The following is a 16673-nucleotide window of genomic DNA, read 5'->3' on the forward strand; positions in this document are numbered from 1 at the left end:
TGGCCTTCTCCAGGTCCCATCGATTAAACAATGTTGTCTGGTGGGCCCCAGGGGAAGAGCCTTCTCTGTGGCAGCTCTGGCCCTCTGGAACCAATTCCCCCCAGAGATCAGAACTGCCCCCACTCTCCTTGCCTTTTGTAAATTGCTGAAGACCCATGTATATTGCCAGGCATGGGGGAATTGAGACATCTCGCCCGGACTTATATAGTTTATGTATGGTATGTTTGTGTTATATGATTTTTAAATGATGGGTTTTTAGATAATTTTTAATATTAGATTTGTTACATTGTATACTGTTGTTATTGTTGTTGGGAGCCGTCCCGAGTCTTTGGAGAGGGGTGGCATACAAATCTAATAAATTATTATTATTATTATTATTATTATTATTATTATTATTATTATTATTATTATTTCTGCCGGCGTGTTTCAACCGCCCGTAATTACAGGGTAATTAGTCCAGGAAGACACACACCACACGATAAAAGAAAAACCCAAAAGTTTTTATAAACAGAAAAAAAGAAACAGCTTCCTTTTTAAATGTCAAAGGGATTTTCTGGTACACATAAGGCACAGGTTAAATGCAATCCAATTGTTCACCCAATAACTGGAAAATTGAGTCCAATTCTAAAGTCCAGAGAGTCCACAGACAATCTTGAACAACACAAAAACCACGATCTTGACAAAACAATGAATCAGATAAACTGCCACAAGGCTAAACCAACATGCTGTTCTTTTTATCTGTAGCACTAATTACAGCAGCCCCACCCAACCACAGGTAGCCTCATTTTCTCTTGTAATAATCCTTCAGTTGTTGTCTCCTATGCATCACTCTACGCATGCGTGGATGTGTCATTAATTCTTGTTCAGAATCCAGGGATGATACAGATGATTGATCTCCTCCTGGGCTGTCTGCCAAACTCCCCTCTTCCCTGTCACTCACGCTTCCTTGGTCAGAGGAGGCTTCGTCGGCAGATTCCATTGGGAGCAAAACAGGCCTGCGGCATGTGGATGTTTCCCCCACATCCACCTACACATTCCTTTGGGCAGAAGCTGGGCCAGAGCTAACCACAACAATAACAACAACAATTATTATTATTATTATTATTATCATCATCATCATCATCATCATTGCCTTGGCTGCTACTGCTGCTGCCCTTCCCCCACAGAGGTCCAGCAAAGCCTAGCCAACATGGCACGTCCACTCTGGGATGCTTTCTCTTTCTCCTCTCTGGGATTGCGCTAAGCGGTGGCTCATTCCTGCCCTGTCCCGCCAATGTCACACAAAGCAATTTTTTTTAAAAAAAAAGATTTTTATTGAAAGTTTTTTTAAAAGTTGACGCTTCTGACGTATAAAAAGAAAAAAACAATACATAGAAAACAAAAAACTGAACAACGAAAAGAAGGTGGGGCTCTGAAGCTTCTCGAGGGAGATGTCCTTGTGTGTCTATGTATGTGGCAGTGCTGTGAGGAGAGCAAGGCAAGGGAGCCTGGCTGCGAAACGATAGCCCCTTTCCTGCCTCTGCTTCGTCCTTCTCTCTGTTAACACAAATTGTAGTGGCTTTGCCGGGTGGTGAGCAGCAGAAGAAAGCCAGTAATCTGCCGGCTGCCTCAAATTTGTAGTTTATTTTTTTAAAAAAAATATTTCCAATACATACATTTAAGAGGACATTTTCTCGACCATTATGTCTCTACATTCATCGTGAAAGCAAGCAAAAAGGAGAAGTGAAAGAGAAAACCATAGACACAACAGAAATAGAATGTACATAACCCACCCCACCCCTGCTGTCTCACTGACAGCTTAGTTTAAATTTATCGGTTTATCATATGGTGAATACACCCATCTCTGCCAGGTTGGTGAGTGGGGGGGGGATTTCCCGGTACCGGTTCTATAGAACCAGTCCGAACTGGCAGGAACCTACCTCTGAGATCAGGGGTGTCAAACGTGTGACCTTTGGGCTGGATGCATCACGTGCTGGCCATGCCCACCCCCATTTTAGCGAAGGGGAGGAATTTGCCTTAATTTGGGAAAGGCATATTCCAGATCCCTAGGTTTAAGACAAGTTAGTGAAACGTTATAAATTTGTAGGATAGTATATGAGCTTTTTTGTAAAACTGTGATTGGCACATCTAAATCTAAAATGCCACAGTTCTTTATATGCAGAAGTAGGTAAGAAAGAAAGCACAGATTTTTTTCAAATTTTTTATTGTCCTGGATGGGAAGGTCAGCTAAACTGACTGCTCTGAGATTGATATTGTTATCGTGTCATTCTGTTTATTCATCCTATTGATATTATTCTTTTGCATTTCAGATTTACCAGCTGTGAAATCAAGTGCAGGTAAAATGTATTTGTTCTCTTTCTTTCATTTCTCTCTCTTTTATACATACTACATTTCAGAGTTTTTTGCCCTTGTGGAAGTATGTTTAAGATGTCAATCCAAGCCTAATTAAGCAATCAAAGAAAATCTAAAGGGTTTGCTAAATTCAAAATGAAAAGCCTGCAGTAAATGCTTCTAAATTTTAGCAGCTACTTATACAAGTTATCTAGGGGAGTACAGTGATGCCTTGTCTTACAAACTTAATTGATTCCGGGATGAGATTTGTAAGGTGAAAAGTGTGTAAGACGAAACAATATTTCCCATAGAAATCAATGGAAAAGCGATTAATGCGTGCAAGCCCAAAACTCACCTCTTTTGCCAGCCGAAGCGCCCGTTTTTGTGCTGCTGGGATTCCCGAGGCTCTCCTCCATGGGAAACACCACCTCTGGACTTCCGTGTTTTTGTGATGCTGCAGGGGAATCCCAGCAGCGCAAAAACAGGTGCTTCGTTGGCAACATAAATCCGGAGGTGGAGTTTCCCAGCGCGATTTTGCTTCCGCACCTGTGCAGGTAGTAAAATCGCGCACGGATCCGCAGGAGTGCCCATGTTTCAGCTAGGTTTTTTGCTTCTGCGCATGCCAAAACACCGGCGTACCTGTGGCTCCGTGCATGATTTTGCTACCTCCACAGGTGTGGAAGCAAAATCGCGCTGGCCCCGCAAGAACTTGAGCCGCAGTGGCGAGCACAATTTAGCATTCTGGTTCGTATCCCACCGCTGCACTCCCCTCACCATCCACGAACATCATAAGCGAATGGTCAGGTCCCACAGAGTCAGCCTTCTCCAGGTCCCATCAACTAGACAATGTCATTTGGTGGGGCCTAGGAGAAGAGCCTTTTCTGTAGAGGCCCTGGCCCTCTGGAACCAGCTCTCCCCAGAGATTCGTACTGCTCACACCCTCCCCGCCTTCCACAGGAGCCTAAAGACCCACCTGTGCCGACAGGCCTCGGCCCATTAGACATTAGCTCCCGGCTGATGAATGGAATATATGTTTGATTGTCTAAATGAGAGTCATTGGTTTTTAAGGAATTGGGGTTTTAGATCAGTTAGTTTAATTTTAAATTTGGATTTAGGATGTTTCTGTTGTGTTTTATATGTTGTAAGCTGGCCTTAGTCTTTGGAGAGGGGTGGCATATAAATCCAATCAATCAAATTTCTGGCTTCAGGTTTTGTGATTAAAATAAAGTGTTTTGTACTTTCTCACCCTCCCCCCCTTTATTACAACTGGAAAAGAAGATTCTGTTCCGCAACAAGCGTCTTTTGTAGAGCTTGACTTCATTTCATTTAAAGGGAAGGATGAAGCCTTCTAACAATAGTTTAGGCCTATCTGTTTTGTTTACTTTGGGCCTAGTGGGATTATTCAGTGTACAGAATCATAAAATAGTCCAAAGAATGTTTCTCTCTATGGGTCCTCAGTTCTCAATAGAGATGTTTTCTGTCAAGATGTTTTCTGTCAAGAAAGAGTCCCACTGTATGAGGAGTAAATGTATAATGTTGAATGAGTGTTCATCAGAATCAAGCAGATATTCTGAATAATATTGTCATAGGTTCTTTTAGAAAGGCCTAAGTTGGTGGCTCAAGACACAAAAGATTCAACAACACAGTCCCTAGACAAAACCCACAACAGCTTGCGTTCTTTTATTTATTTTATTGATTGATTTTGTCCTATACACAATGAGGGTTTTAGTGGGTATACACATAGTAAAATACATGATGAAGGTTATAGAGGAGATACTCATAGTAAATATATATCTAAGAAAGAATAGAAAAGAAGATATAGGAATAGAACATATCAATGAAAGAAGAGAAGAAGAGATATAGGAATAGAAGAAAGGTATAGGAGATATAGGAGAGCAATAGGAGAGGGGATGGAAGGCACTCTAGTGCACTTGTACTCGCTCCTTACTGACCTCTTAGGAATCTGGATAGGTCAACCGTGGATAATCTAAGGGTAAAGTGTTGGGGGTTTGGGGATGACACTATGGAGTCCGGTAATGAGTTCCACGCTTCGACAACTCAGTTACTGAAGTCATATTATTTACAGTCAAGTTTGGAGCGGCTAATATTAAGTTTAAATATGTTGTGTGCTCTTGTGTTGTTGAGGTTGAAGCTGAAGTAGTCGCCGACAGGCAGGATGTTGCAGCATATGATATTGTGGGCAATATTTAGATCTTGTTTAAGGCGTCTTAATTCTAAGCTTTCTAGGCCCAGGATTGAAAGTCTAGTCTCATAGGGTATTCTGTTTCAAGTGGAGGAGTGAAGGGCTCTTCTGGTGAAGTATCTTTGGACATTTTCAAGGGTGTTAATGTCTGAGATGCGATATGGGTTCCAAACAGATGAGCTGTATTCGAGGATGGGTCTGGCGAACGTTTTGTAAGCTCTGGTAAGTAGTGTAAGATTGCCAGAGCAGAAGCTACGTAGGATTAGGTTTACAACTCTTGAAGCCTTCTTAGCTATGTTGTTGCAGTGGGCTCTGGCACTTAAATCTTTTGTTATTAGTATACCGAGGTCTTTAACCGAGTGGGGGTTATCTGTGATAATTTGATCAAAACCCACAACAACTTGCATTCTCACATATTATTCACTATTTACTCTTTTGCACAGTTACTGCTACTCCATTATTGCTACTCCAAGTGCTATTCCTTGGGAGTACTGCTAGAAGAAAACATTCCTTTTTAGGCTGCTTTATTTCTACACACAAATATATACCTCCTTCTCTCTTCTCTCAACATGCCTTGAGCTGTTTCATACCGCAGAGTTTATAGTCAACCTTGCCATCCTGATGCTGGAGAGGGGTTTTAAAGAAAAGGAAAAGGGTAGAAAGCATCACAGATGGTAGCAATTTTCTGGGAAGCCTGTAATAACGATGATGATGATGATGATGATGCAGCAACAACAACCCCAACCACAATTCATTCAGAGACCACATTGTAAAAAAATATACAGAACTTAAAAGACTGCAATACTATATGCTGGCAAATATTTATTACTGTGCTCAGTTAAAATAATATCCAATTTTTATTTTTTTGCTTTTTTTTTATCCTGCTTCTTTTCATGTACAACTTAAGCCAATGAATATACCAATTCTCCCTTTCCCACCTATTTTACCCACATTTTTTTCTTCTGGGCGTTAGCCAGGATAAGAACAGCAGACACTGATTTTTAACACTTTTGTTTCTGTTCGGGAAGGCAACAGGAAAAACCTTCGAAGGGAAGTTGATAAAGAATATGCACCATTTTCTTTAATGACTTCAAAACTGCGTGGGAAATTTCTAACTAGTTTGGTGGCTCTAATGAGGAAAAGTGACCTTTTGGGAGAACTAGTGCTCCAGGTAAAGAAGTTTCTGTTGTTAATACTGTGGTTCATTTTCTTTTCTTCTCATAGTTCTATGTAACTAGCAGCTGTATATGATCTATAGAAGAGTATATCGTTATATGCCATATTTTTACAAAATTCAAACTTGACAACTTTAAAACTTGTGGACTTCAAGTCCCAGAATTCCTCCTCTAGTCATGCTGGCTCAGGAATGGGAGCTGTAGACCACAAGTCTTAAACTTGCCAAGTTTGAAGAGCCTTGCACCCCTAACCCCTAACCCAGTGGTCTTCAAACATCATAGCTTTAAGATTAGTGGACTTCAACTCCCAGAATTCTTCCTCCAGTCATGCTGGCTCAGGAATGGGAGCTGTAGTCCACAAGTCTTAAACTTTCCAAGTTTGAAGACCCTTGCACTCCTAACCCCTAACCCAGCGGTCTTCAAACATCATAGCTTTAAGATTAGTGGTCTTCAAGTCCCAGAATTCTTCCTCCAGTCATGCTGGCTCAGGAATGGGAGTTGAAGTCCACAAATCTTAAACTTTCCAAGTTTGAAGACCCTTGCACCCCTAACCCCTAACCCAGCGGTCTTCAGACATCATAGCTTTAAGATTAGTGGTCTTCAACTCCCAGAATTCTTCCTCCAGTCATGCTGGCTCAGGAATGGGAGCTGTAGTCCACAAGTCTTAAACTTTCCAAGTTTGAAGACCCTTGCACCCCTAACCCCTAACCCAGCGGTCTTCAAACATCATAGCTTTAAGATTAGTGGACTTCAAGTCCCAGAATTGTTCCTCCAGTCATGCTAGCTCAGGAATGGGAGCTGAAGTCCACAAATCTTAAACTTGCCAGCTTTAAGGTTAGTGGACTTCAACTCCCAGAATTCCTCTTCTAGTCATGTTAGATGAAGTAATTAGAAGACACACACACACACACATTTTTGTGAAAAATTGCCATTTTCACCCATTTTTTTCACAAACATGGGGTGGGCAAAGGCTTTGGGAAGCCTGCAGAGAACTCCTAGGGGCTGGGAATGGCAAAAATGCCCCCATTTTTTTCAAAGGCCCTATGATGGGCATAAAAAATAATATTGAGGAACAAGAAGAAGAGCCACAACTATGACAACCATTAGATCAAAGATATCTGAGCCTAGAGCACAACTGTAACCTGAGCCAGTATCCCAGGCAAGAGTTTTGAGTTATCTTGAAGATAAAAGAGAAGGAGGGGAGCCATACTGATATTTGCAAGATTAATGTCAATTCTTCAAGGTATTCAAGACCACCCTGCAAAACCAAAGCCACAAATTATTATTTCTGTAACTATGACTTTATAATAAGTAGTATTAGCATGCATGACTTTCCTAATCTGGTTACCTTGAAGGGCTGTCATTTATCCTTGCAATATGACTTTGCTTAACTTTTTGGATTATTTGGGTTCTGAGACCTAAACAACTGCCAACTATCAGGTATCAACTACACACATTATTGTTTCTCCCAGAATTTGGGGAAAGTTCAAGAGATCTGGCAGGCAGAAAGGAGGAAGTTACATTGAGGGGCTGCCAGTCAGTCAATAACCAAAAGTCACAATATCCTTTTCGTCTAACGCTAGAAAAGATTTTGAAAAGAATGACTTAAGTTTCCTAATCACAAATTTTAAAAAGCATTTTCCCCTATGGTTCCTAAGCTTTTCTTTGTATTTTAAAAATTCATTTAAATTCCCAGTGGACAGCAGTATTCAGACGCAATTCTCACATTACAGTAACCCATCCATATGCATGTGTACTACCAAATCCATCTGTAATATTTTATTTATTTGTTTGTTTGTTTGTTTGTTTATTTGTTTTGTCCAATACACAATGAGGGTATATATCTACATACACATGGTAAAATACATGATGAAGGTTATAGAGGAGATACTCATAGTAAAATATATCTAAGAAATAATAGAAAAGAAGTTGTAGTAATAGAACATATCAATGAAAGAATAGAGGAAGAGATATAGGAATAGAAGAAAGGTATAGGAGATATAGGAGAGCAATAGGACAGGGGACGGAAGGCACTCTAGTGCACTTGTACTCGCCCCTTACTGACCTCTTAGGAATCTGGATAGGTCAACCGTAGATAATCTAAGGGTAAAGTGTTGGGGGTTTGGGGATGACACCATAGAGTCCAGTAATGAGTTCCACGCTTCGACAACTCGGTTACTGAAGTCATATTTTTTACAGACAAGTTTGGAGCGGTTAATATTAAGTTTAAATCTGTTGTGTGCTCTTGTATATATTATTTTCCTGCCTATTCCTCCAACTCAAACCTCTAGCTGGAAGAGGTTCTTGAGGACCCTGAACAAGTCAAACTAAATATGGACAAATCAGAGTTTAAGAATCTGATGGACAACTTGTACGATGGCAAAGGAGCAATTGTCACTGAACTTGCTGAGGCTACCCTCTATTTTCTTCAGGCTCTTGATGGTAAAAATAGTCTCTCAAATTATAATGTTCATTAATAATTCACTAACTTTCATTACAATGGTCATTAATAATACACTAACTAAGAACAAGTAAAATTGGAAGTTAAACACATATTTACAGAATTCTTCCTCTCTCAGGAAGACTGGCAGTTAAGAAATGCAAAATATAATTAAATAAAAATTTGCAAGATGTTTTTCTACAAACATCTACCTGTTGTTTAATTGACTACAAATAAGACTTATCAACTGGCTATCACTTTCTTAACTAGTACTTGTATCTTTGCATGGAGGCTGACAAGATATTACTATTATTTTTAACCAAAACAGAAAAAAAAAGAGCTAGAGCCATCATGCATAAGTATGGGTGAGGGTCGGGGGAGAGAGATTTCAAATGTTGTTGACTCTGTTTTAAATAAATCCTACACATAATCAGAGTCTGTCTCAAATAGGTTGAATATCTTTATCTGGAAATGCATAGAAATGGCAAAATCTGTTGAAATCCTTGAAGCAACAAGGGGGTCATTGTTTAGTGACCCTAACTGGGACTGTCAATTCACTAATTAAGTGGAGCAGTTTGCCAGTGAAACCTCTTATTATGCTTACAATCTCACTTCAGCTTTCCTTTGCTTTATAGACCTGCAGATACTGTAAATGTGCGGATTAATAAAAAAGTTTATTTTTTTATTTTATTGTATTTTATTTTATTTTTATTGTAATTGCGAACCCATTTTAGCAAGTGGTTTAGCACTTGCTAAATGAGGCAGGTGCTAAACAAAATGTATCCATAGGCCATCATAGAATGGGCAGACACTGTTCATACATAGCATAAAGAAATATGAAGACTTGTTTCCAAAAGGTTTCTTAATGGGTAATAATGGGCAATATTATAAATAAATGTTAGCTGTATTTAGGATTAAAAAAAAACAGAGAATATCAGGAAATGCAACTTTAGACATGGTTGGAATCCATCCTTTGTGCTAATTCATAATGGCTTTACATACTATAGGAACATAGCTATGACCTATTCAATAGACCACGATTAAAATAAACCACGGTTAAGGCCAATAAAATTCATTGATAACTTGATCAAAATTTATTAAATGGATTTTCACTTTGTGAATTCACAATGGCTGAATTCAAACACAATAGAAAGCTAGAAACATACTGTAGGATCCTGACTTAATATAATACTGATGTAACTTACCACTGAAAGGTAAATTGCAAGGAATCAGAACTGCTGTGTGATTTAGTATGGCTAATCCAGTTTCATTATGCATTCCAGCTTAGAATTTGTTATAGATAATGTAAGGATTATTTATTTCAAATTAATCTAAACCATTTCTTCCAATTGATAATAAACAATTTTGGGCAGTTATTTTTGATGTAACATTTTCTAGAACAAACCTATTTTCTCAATTTGTTTTTTATAAAATCCAGAGCTGACAGAGGTCCAGATAATGCTATTGGTAGAATCTAAGGAAAAAAATATTATATCCCAGCAACTGAAACTGGTAAGAGAACTTCTGAAGCAAAAATAATTTGCCTTATTCTTTATTCTATTCATTCTTTTAAAGGCATTAAGATATTATACGTGAGTTTTCTCTAGCTCATGAGTGTGAAACTTGACAGTGTCACTTGACATCACAAGATGTATTGCGATGTTTTTTGCCTTTGCGGAGCCAGAGTGGATGTGGCCTTTGCGTGATGTATCCAGTCCACAAGCCACCAGTTCGACCACCTGGCTCTAGCTGAATTAAGAGGCTATGCGTACAAGGCTATATCTTCTGCTTGTTTATTGTAGAACAACAGCAATGCTAAGCGTACTTTGGGTTTCTGTTGTACTTTTATGCTCATAAAACATTGAAGCATGCAGACCAGGCAGTCCTCAGCTTTTGGTCACAATGGGTACCAGAATTTCTTTTATTACATAACTCAGTCATCATGTGAATCGACACTCAATATTATTAATTTTGTGACTCAGACAAATTTTATCATCACTTTTGCCATGAATGTTAGGGTAAGTCACTGCAGTCGTTAAATGAATCCAGCTTCCCATTAGCTTCTTGGAGGCAAGCAGGGAAAATGACAAATGATGATCACATGTACTGCAAACATGTTAAATACATGCCAGGTGGCAAGCACCTGATCTATGGTCATATGACTGTGGCAATGTTGCAATGTTGAAAAGTATAACTCTTAAGTCATTTTTTTCCAGTGCTGTTGTTAAACTTAAGTGGTTAATCCAGTGCTAAATCAATGGTTGTAAACGGACTACCTGAATATACCGGTACTTTGGCTACAACTGATGTACAGTGCATACAAAACTGTTTCAAATCCAAACATTTTGAGATTAAATAGATCGTTTTACTTTCGTTTCATGCTTAGAATATTTTTAGGATGCTCAAAGCAGAATTGCATCACTTTGTTTATTTTTTGTTTATTTATTTATTTGTCAAACAATTATAGGGTGATAATTTGTGCATATTAAACATTAGATAAGTAACGATAAAAAGTAGACAATAGGACAGGGATGGTAGGCACAATGGTGCGCTTATGCACGCCCCTTACAGACCTCTTTAGAAAGGAGGAGAGATCAATTGTAGATAGTCTTAAGGTTAAAGGTTTTGGGGTTAGGAGTAGAAACCGCAGAATCAGGTAGTGCATTCCAGGCGTTGATTACTCTGTTGCTGAAGTCGTATTTTTTGCAGTCAAGTTTGGAGCGGTTGACATTTAGTTTAAATCGATTTCGTGCTCGTGTGTTGTTGTGGTTGAAGGTGAAGTAGTCGTTAACAGGTAGGACATTTTGGTATATGATTTTATGAACTATAATTAAGTCGGAACGGAGACAATGGAGTTGTAAGGCCAGTGAAATTCTAATAAGACCAGTAAAATTACATGGTTATAGCATTGCAAACTTGAAACTTAATACTAATATAATGCCATATGCACACAGCATTTTATATTGGCCTCGATTAATTTTCTACATGTGTATATTACTGATCAAATACTGCAAACTCTATTTTATTTGTTTCTTGTTTCCAAAGGTTGAAGGAATCATAAGTGAATATTTCTGCTATAAAAAACAGAATTTTACTGTAGCAGACCAGCAGTTACCTGAAGAGGAATGGGATGTCACTGGAGCATTAATTGAAGAAATCAGTGGAATATCTATACAACGAAGTGGATGCACTGTTACTGTATCTGTATCCCCTGATGTTTCTTCAACCCTCCCTGCACTATATGTGGCCCTATTTGCACTTGCTCTTCTCTCTAAGGAAAGTTTTTAAGCCATTCTTGTAAACCAGAATATGTTTGCAGATAGAAAAGAATCATGCACAAATGCAGAAGTCTGATATATTCAAAATGAAAGTTGTAATCTGACAGCCTTATTTGAAAGGAAGCTTGTCTGAGAATATCAATTTATATTAGGTATTTATTTACATTCAATTTTCCCTAATTGCATTCACACAAAACTCTAAATCATTTGGATGGGAGTTAACAGGCTCAAGCTACACCCCAAGACTGAGTGGCTGTGGGTTCTGCCCCTGAAGGACCATACTATCTTTCCGTCTTTGGTTCGGGAGGGGGTGAAATAACCCCCTCAGATCGGGTTTGCAACTTGGGTGTCCTCCTACATCCCCGGCTGATGCTAGATCAACATATTTCAGCTGTGGCTAGGGGGCTCTTTCCACGGGCTCGCCTAGTGCATCAGCTGCGACCCTACCGAGACCAGGAGGCTCTTCACATGGTCACCCATGCTCTTATCACCTCATGCAGCTGTGAGAGCTATTGTGTATCATTACAACTCTCTGCAAGCTGCACTGGCTCTCACTCTTTATTTTTATTTATTTTATTTATTTAATTGGATTTGTATGCTGCCCCTCCGAGGACTCACAGCATATATATAAAAAAACAGAACAATAATATAATTCACTTAGTACTACAATATTAAAAACAATTAAAAAGAGAAGATTAACCTAAAAAATTAACTTATTAACCAAACATTCATCAATCATTAAAGCTTTGCATGGCTTAGGACCAGACTATCTTCGAGACCGCCTTCTACCGCACAGCTCCAAGTGATTAATAAGGGTCCACACAGTTGGTCTTCTCCAGGTCCCGTCTACCAAACAATGTTGGCTGGCAGGGCCACAGGGAAGGGCCTTCCCTGTGGTGGATCCAATGCTCTGGAACCAACTGCATCTAGAGATCCATACAACACCCACCCTACTGGACTTCTGGAAAACTCTTTAAGACCTGGCTTTTCCAGCAGGCCTGAGGCCATTGATCGAATGAGATTACTATCTTGATCTGACCATGAGTGATTAAGAGATAGGCATAGTTTTATGAAGGGCTATTAATGTATTCTTAAACTGTCTTTTAATTGTTGTTTTTATTGAAAGCTGCCCAGAGTCATGTGGAGTTGGATGGCATATTAATTAATTAATTAAATAAATAAATACATTTGTAGTTTGGCTTAATGGATCGTTCAAACTTAGATTAGGGCCAGTCAGAAACCATTACAGTGATTAAAATAATAACTAAATATAAGAAGAAAAAGAAAAACTAGATTTGCAGGCAATGTTCCCTTTAATTTTTTTTCAGTGTGGACAGAAAAGTATAATGTCTGAGCAGCATATTTTCATGCCTGGGTGTGGATCAGTTAGAAACAAAAAGTGATCTCAGCAATGGTTATAAATATGAAACGGCAGCAAAGTTTTGATCCTGCGATCATCAGGCTGCTGCGAAGGTCTTAAGTGTGAAAAGGATGCACAAATCACTTTTTTCAGGGCCGTTGCGACTTTGAACGGTCAGTAAATGAACCATTGTAAGTCAAGGACTACCTGCCTTCCCCCCTAGATGTTTTCTGTGGAGCTTCAAAATGGACTCCTGATCTGCTGACCTGCTTCTAAAAGAGTGCACTGGTCAGACAGATAGTCCTCAACTTCTGTTCTGACCCCAATGGAGGCCAACGTTCCTAACTCCTGAGTAAGACGGTTATTAAGTGAGTTCTGCCTCACTTTACCACCTTTCTTGCCACAGTCGTTAAGTGAATCCCTGAAGTTGCTTGTCAGAAGATCCCAAAAGATGTTCACATAACCCTGGGACATGGCCACCATCATAACTACGTTGTCAAGTGTCCAAAGATTGATCCAATAACCCTTTTATTTTTCTAAAAGTCCTTCCTTCCTAGAAGGAAGAATAGAAAGAATAAAATGGAAAAGGGGATTAAAAGGGGATACAAAAAATTTTAAAAAGGGTTCAGTTCAAAGTTCTGCTTAGGTTAAAGAAATTGGATTTTGAGAAGGGTTGATTAAGCTTGGAGTATTGTTTTGTTTGCTCTTTTCTTAACTTTAATTATTTTTTCTATTTAGATATATAAATTTAAGAATTGCTGATCTGTTTTAATACAGTTAAAAGTATTGATTATAATAAGATATGTAGTAGGTGATACTGATTTGGATTAATGCATAAATGGAATTGAATTTAGAATTGGGAGATTAACGATATTAATGATTTTTAATTGATTGAAAATAGAGTATATTTAGAATTTTTTCCTTTTTTTTTCTTTTCTCAAATTGACTGAAATTTAAGATTAATAATTCAGTAAGAAATGTAGATAAGTATTAATTGACTAAATGTTAGATGAGCTGAAATAATTTTTAAATTTGGGATTAGGTAAATGTACTATTTAGAGGGGGGAAGCAGTCTGAAATTTGTATATGTTTTGTTTTTAAGTTTCTTTTGTTAACATCTTATTGGCTATACAAGATTTTCTTGGTTTATAGAAAAATGTATAAAGAAAGAAGGAAGCACTATAATTATTGTTGTACTTTTTGAAGGAACATTAAGGAGGGAATTTCATTAAAAGAAAATGTATGTAACTGGATGACAAAATTAGAAAAAAACTTTTGCAACTTTTTGATGATTGATATTAGTTACTAACAAAATACCACATTTTATTCATGGAAAATTAGATGGTAATTTTGCTTGCTATCTGCTGCCACAGTAACAGGGAGAGCGAAGATTGGTATTTGGGTGGAGGATTGAGCTGGAGAGAGATGCCCTGTGTGAATGAAAAGGGAGGTTTGCTCCCATGTTCTACTGCACAGATGGGTGGACTTGTTTATGCCCAGTCAAGGTCAACCATCTCAGAGTATCAGATGGGCAAAAACTCTTGAAGATGCGGCCCACATGATACCACTTGGATTGGGGATACGACATTGGAGCCAAGGTGGCGCAGCAGGTAGAGTGCAGTACTGCAGGCCACTAAAGCTGACTGTAGATCTGTAGGTCAGCGGTTCAAATTTCATCACCGGCTCAAGGTTGACTCAGCCTTCCATCCTTCCGAGGTGGGTAAAATGAGGACCCGGATTGTGGGAGCAATATGCTGGCTCTGTTAAAAAGTGCTATTGCTAACATGTTGTAAGCTGCCCTGAATCTAAGGAGAAGGCCAGCATTTTTAAAAAAATCCAATAAATAAATTTGCCCCGGGTCCTTGGGGTTTTGGGGATACTTCCAATATGTAATTTTCACGCCTTTTGCTTCCGATCTTGTTTCTCTTTTGTTGCTATTAGTTCAAACTCAGTAACTCTCTACAAACATGGAGTTGGGCTTTTCCTTTCTTGGCTTTTGAATGGAGGGATATTAGACACCTACTTACAGATTGGATTTGCTTAATACTCATATGATTCATTTAATCACTGCAGCAAAAAGATCATAAAATTGGGCAAAACATATTTAACAACTACTGTATTTTTTGGAGTATAAGATACACCTTTCCCCTCCCTCAAAAGAAGGTGAAAACTTGGGTGCATCTTATACACTGAATGTACAGCCTGCCTTCCCCACTCTCTGATCTCTGCCTGCCAGCAATTTACCTCCTTGCAGCAAACAGCAGCAGAGGGTGATTAATACAAGCCACTGATTATTTGCCACCTGACACTCAGCTGATTGAACTTGCTGGCAAGCCCACCTGCTAAAATGAAAGTGAAACTAAAGCTGCACAAAGGCAAATTGCTGCAGGAAGAGACAAAGGCTGAAACTGGCTGTTTGCTTTTTGCTACAAGGAGGTAAGTCAGTAACTATAAATGTCTATAGAATGTTCAAATTATTTGACTTGTTTTTGAAAGACTGCTTTATTATTGTTCTAGACAACTTAACAAAACGAAGAAGCTTTTTAAAATAAATGCTTGGTTTGAAGAGGCCCAGTGCTATTGTATCTTCTTTTAAATAGCAGAAAATACTTCCAGAAAGCCACATCAATTTTAAAGATCTGTAAAAGTATAATCTGAAATTTTGTTTATAAGTGCATAGTTAAAAATAAAAATTAAATGTTATGAGAAATGTATGAATACATTAAAATGACTTTATATATTTTCTTTTTTATTAACTCAATTTTATGTTATTACAATGTTTGAACAAAATTCTTCTTTTCACTTAGATTAATATGTTGACTTAATGAATCAAGAATATATTCTTTTTCTGTATTAAAAATTAACTTCTAATACGAGAGGGGTAATTGTAACCCCTACTATGTGTTAAGTGTTTGTATGTTTGTGTGTGATTTTTATGAAAAATTAATAAAGTTTTACCAAAGTTTTTTAATTTATTTTTATTTTGTTTTATTACTGTTGTTAGCCGCCCCGAGTCTACAGAGAGGGGCGGCATACAAATCCAATAAATAAATAATTAGGAGTTAGTGTGATTACATTTAAGAAAAAAAATTGGGATTAATATACTGCCATAATGTACATTTATTTATTTGTTTGTTTGTTTGTTTGTCAAACAACTATAGTGTTATAGTACATATTAACATAACATAACATAAGTAGAACGTAGTAATAGAAAGGATAATAAGACAGTAGGACAAGGACATTAGGCACATAAGTGCACTTATGCACGCCCCTTACAGACCTCTTAGAAAAGGGGAGAGTTCAATTGTAGATAATGTAAGGTTGAAGATTTTGGGGTTGGGGGAAGCAACAACAGAGTCAGGTAATGAGTTCCAGGCGGTGACCGCTCTATTGCTGAAATCGTATTTTCTGCAGTCAGGTTTGGAGCGATTTACATTCAGTTTATATCACATGCTCTTGTGGTGTTGTTGTTGTTGTTAAAGGTGAAGTAGTCACTGACGGAGATGACGTAGTTGTAAATTTTCTAGATTTAGTATTTGAAGTCTGGAGGAGTAGGGTAATTTGTTACGTGAGGAGGAGTGAAGGACTTCTTCTTGTGAAGTATTTCTGGACTCCTTCGATTGTATTAATATCTGATGTGCAGTGTGGATTCCACACAGGTGAACTATATTCTAGAATAGGTCTGACAAATGTTTTGTATGCTCTGGTTAATAAATCTATTTCTATAGAAAAAGCTACGTAAGGTTAGGTTTACAATTCTTAAAGCCTTTTTGGCAATGCTGTTACAGTGGGCTCTAGGTCATTGGAAATGAGTACTCCAAGGTCTTTGACTGAGTGAGGGTCCACGGTTAGTTCAGTTTTACCAAGTATGTATTTGTTGGTAGAG

General features: G+C 38.2%; 1 protein-coding gene across 1 annotated transcript in view; it reads left to right on the forward strand.

Annotated features, from left to right (window-relative positions):
* Nucleotides 1–12716, forward strand: part of LOC139155453 (gasdermin-A2-like) — a 31209-nt gene extending 18493 nt beyond the window's left edge. Inside the window, exons 8-12 of the mRNA XM_070730589.1 lie at nucleotides 2310–2336; nucleotides 5563–5705; nucleotides 8001–8151; nucleotides 9588–9661; nucleotides 11195–12716. Coding sequence (XP_070586690.1) covers nucleotides 2310–2336; nucleotides 5563–5705; nucleotides 8001–8151; nucleotides 9588–9661; nucleotides 11195–11437 — 638 coding nt within the window. The 3' untranslated portion in view covers nucleotides 11438–12716. The remainder of the gene's footprint in view (nucleotides 1–2309; nucleotides 2337–5562; nucleotides 5706–8000; nucleotides 8152–9587; nucleotides 9662–11194) is intronic.
* Nucleotides 12717–16673: the final 3957 nt, after the last annotated feature.

The sequence above is a fragment of the Erythrolamprus reginae genome, unplaced genomic scaffold (genome assembly GCF_031021105.1).
Source record: "Erythrolamprus reginae isolate rEryReg1 unplaced genomic scaffold, rEryReg1.hap1 H_2, whole genome shotgun sequence".
In the NCBI taxonomy this organism is placed as follows: Eukaryota; Metazoa; Chordata; class Lepidosauria; order Squamata; family Dipsadidae; genus Erythrolamprus; species Erythrolamprus reginae.